This window comes from Monoraphidium neglectum (assembly GCF_000611645.1).
Source record: "Monoraphidium neglectum strain SAG 48.87 unplaced genomic scaffold scaffold05092, whole genome shotgun sequence".
Taxonomy (NCBI): Eukaryota; Viridiplantae; Chlorophyta; class Chlorophyceae; order Sphaeropleales; family Selenastraceae; genus Monoraphidium; species Monoraphidium neglectum.
The window spans coordinates 1-3586 of NW_014008538.1; the positions used below are offsets into that span (position 1 = coordinate 1).

Here is a 3586-nt window from a genome sequence, read left to right on the forward strand (position 1 = left end):
ACGGGACGTCCTGTCAGACGCGCGCGCCAGGATACACGAAAAAGCAGAGGTGTGTGTGTGTGTGTGTGTGTGTGTGTGTGTGTGTGTGTGTGTGTGTGTGTGTGTGTGTGTGCGTGCGCGCGCACGCGCGTGTGCTTTGCGCGGGCACACGCATGCGCATGCGTGGCTTGAACGAAGCGGGGCCAGGACGCCGCGGCGAGGTGCAGTGCGGGGGTCGCGGGGCGGGCGGGTGTGCACCTGCAGGCGTTGCCGAGATGCGGGGCAGCACGCTTCGCACCGCGGCCCCACACGCGCACGGGGTCCCCGGTCGCCCCGGCCAGTGCGCTCGCAACAGGCAGCCGCTTCGCCACGCCGACGCCGCTCCCTCATGCCCGCCCCTGACGTCCGTCGCCACATCTCGCGGCGCACCACCCCGTGCGACGCGCCGCGGTGCCGCGGCGGCCCGGCGGCCGCGGCGCAGCGCAAGCGCACGGAGCGGGAGCAGCGGCTGAAGCGCAAGAGCGAAGAAAGGGACAGGGTGCGGGCGCTCATCGAAGCCGACAAGGCGAGGCGGCTCATGAGGCAGCGCAGGGTGCTCACGACACAGGTGGTGGTGGCGCGCAAACAGGGGGAGCGCGGCTGCAGCTAGGCAACCCTGTGGGTGCCCTTGGGGGGGATGAGGGGCAGGCAAGCACGGGGCACGTCTGCGCCTGAACCCGGACGAGGTTGATCTCCAGCTGATGTTTGTCCTGGTTCAGCCGCTCCATCGCTGACATCTTCACCGCCTGCTGTGGCTGCTGCTGCGGGCTGCTGCGCCTGTGGCTGCCGCCGCCGCCGCCGCCGCTGCTGCTGCTGCTGCTGCTGCTGCTGCTGAGCCTGCTGCGGCGTCGTGGGCTGCTACTGTAGGGCCCTGTCATCGCACACCGAACTCAGGGCGTGTGGCGCCGCAGAGCGCGCAGGGCTATGGTGCATCCGTCTGATGTCTTCGTTAACGCTTGAGTTTGGCGTCGCTTCAGTTGCAAGAATGGTTGTGCGCGGCTGCCCCGAGCTGTGGCACCGCAAGGGGCCGAGTGTTGATCATGGTGCGCGCACATTGTTTTGAACGGTTGTTTGCGTCTCGTTGTACACCTGTATAATTAATAGCAACGCGTGGAGGCTCTGCAATACCGGTAACACGAACTGATCTCGCACTTTGTTTCGAAGTCGCAGCCCTGTTCGAAATCCATTACAGAATAACATCACCATCTTCCTATCGGTGGCGCTGCGACGTAGCGACAGTGCAGCGCCCCAGTGCAAGGTGACATCGGCGACGCACCGCCACCTCGCGCCACTTGGGGACACCAGCGCCCGCAGCCCGCGGCGCAGCGGCGGCGGCGAGGAGCGGCGGCGGCCACTCGCCAGATGGACCCGGGCGGCTCGCACGCAGACCCGGTGGTGCGTGACGCGCGGCGCAAGTTCAGCGCCGCGCTAGAATCAAATGTCCTAGACTATCTCCATTACGGTGAGGAGACCCTTCAGACGCCGCCCGCCCTCGGCCCCAATCCTGCTGCACATGCACAGCAATTCCATTGCTACACGGCCTATCTGGGGCCCACTGCGCCGCGCAACCTCTGGCTGGGAGGGGGGGCCCTCCGAGGTTGGCGCGAACGCACCCGCAAGCTGGCGCGGCGCCCCAGGCGGATGCTGTAGCAGGGGTGGCCCCCACCCAGCCCCATGCAGCCTGTTGCCTGCGCATCAGCCCACCGCGGTAGCCCCTGCTCGGGGCGCCTGCGCCGAAAGTGGTTGCTGCAGCCTGCAAAATTTCTCTGTGATCGAGCGCAAATCACGCATGCGGCGGCGCGCCCGCGGCACGGCAGCGCCGGCGGTGCTGGAGTCTTGTGTGGCGACGATGGAGAAGATTTTTGGCAACGCCCTGGACCACCCAGAGGACGAGAAGTTCAGAAAGGTGGGAAGTTCATGGTGGTTGGGGCGGAGGGGACGGGCGAGCGGCAAAAGGGGCAGGTAGTGTGACGGGATGGGATGGGACGGAGTTGAGGCAAGAAGGGACTTTTTGGCACCCTACACTGAAAGGAGGGTGCAGCAGTGGCTGGGTGGGTGCCGAATCACCAGATTTCCGGGTTAGGCAAGGCGTGGGCCTTCGGGGTGTGGGCTTTGGGAAGTTCGGGGGGCACACGCCCCTGTGCCAAGCTGACAAGAGCGGGGAAGCGGTGTGCTGCACGCACCCCGTGGCGGCGACAGCACCCCACAGGCTGCCTGGACCGCCGCAGCTGCAGCGTTTGTTACACAGCGACGGCGGCACCCCGGCCCAGAACCGCCAGGGCTGCCCGCGAGCCAGCACAACCCGTGGCCCGGCAAGTGATGACAAGGCATGCGCCCCCTGGTGCTGGCTGCTGGTGATCGTGAGCACATCCTGATGCCTCGACCCCCGAAAAATTGCAGGTCAAGATAGCCAGCAAGACCTACCAGGGGGCAATTGCCCCAGTCAAGCACGCGGAGGAGCTGCTGCTGCAGGCCGGCTGGCGGCCGCAGGCGCGCCCGCCGCGTGCGCGTGTGTCCTGCCCGCTTTGGCGGCGCTGGGCCCGCTCGTCTGGGGGCGGAGAGGGCCAAGGCCCATGACGCGCGTAGCAGTGTGTACGCGCGGCTCGCTTGATCTGCCTGCATGCCGCAGCGCTCCTGCGCCATCGGTGTGGCCCGCTCCCCCGGCTCCTGCGCCGCCAGCTGGCTTTCAGCACGTGCCCGCATAAGGACCACCCGGACACGCAGCAAACTGCTTCGCGCGGCCATAGCTTGTTCTAGATTCCGCCACCAAAACCCCTAGCCATTTGGCTTGCTCAAGCACACCTGTTATGTTCTTGGCATTTCCACCAACCCTCCCAGGTGGTGGACCTGACGCGCTACATGGTGCTTGAGTCCCAGCCGGGCTCTGTGGGCTGGGCCGTGCTGGCGGAGGCGCGGGACGTCCTGGCGCACGCGCGCGCCACAATACACGAAAAGGCAGAGGTGTGTTTGTGTGTTTGCATGTGTGTGTGTGTGCGCGCGTGCGCGCGCACGCACGCACGTGCATGCGCTTTTCACGGGCATGCGCATGCGCATGCGCCAACGCGCGCACGCACGCACGTGCATGCGCTTTTCACGGGCATGCGCATGCGCATGCGCCGTTTGGAGTGGGGCTGGGGCGCCGCGGCCAGGTGCAGGACGGGGGCCGCGGGGCCGGGCGCGGGGCGCGGGGCGGACACGCGTGCCCCCGCAGGTGCGCGCGAGGTCCCACGCATCCCCGAGATGCAGGACGGCACGCTTGGCTACACGCCCCTGCGCACGCCTGGCAGCGGGGGCCGCGCGGGCCGGCGCGATCGCTAGGGAGAGCCGCTCGGCCACGCCGCAGCCACTCCCTCACGCACGCCTCCTCACGCCTGCCGCCATACTCCGCGAAACCCCGCCGCGGCGGCCGCGTCGCAGCGCAAGCGGATAGAGCGGGAGCACCGGCTGAAGCGCGAGAGCGAAGAGAAGGACAGGATAAGGGTGGCTATTGCGGCAGACAAGCAGGAGCGGTTGGAGAGGCAGCAGCAGGCGGCGCTGGCGGCCGCCGCCGCGGCGGAGGCTGCCGCGG

The 3586-nt window shown here is 67.8% G+C and overlaps 1 protein-coding gene across 1 annotated transcript; it reads left to right on the plus strand.

Moving 5' to 3' along the window:
- Positions 1 to 3144: 3144 nt before the first annotated feature.
- Positions 3145 to 3336, plus strand: MNEG_15170 (hypothetical protein; the record flags this gene model as incomplete). Its single annotated transcript, XM_014036359.1, has 1 exon — positions 3145 to 3336. A coding segment is annotated over one exon (192 nt), but the record flags the coding sequence as incomplete, so codon positions are not given.
- Between the last annotated feature and the right edge of the window lie 250 nt (positions 3337 to 3586).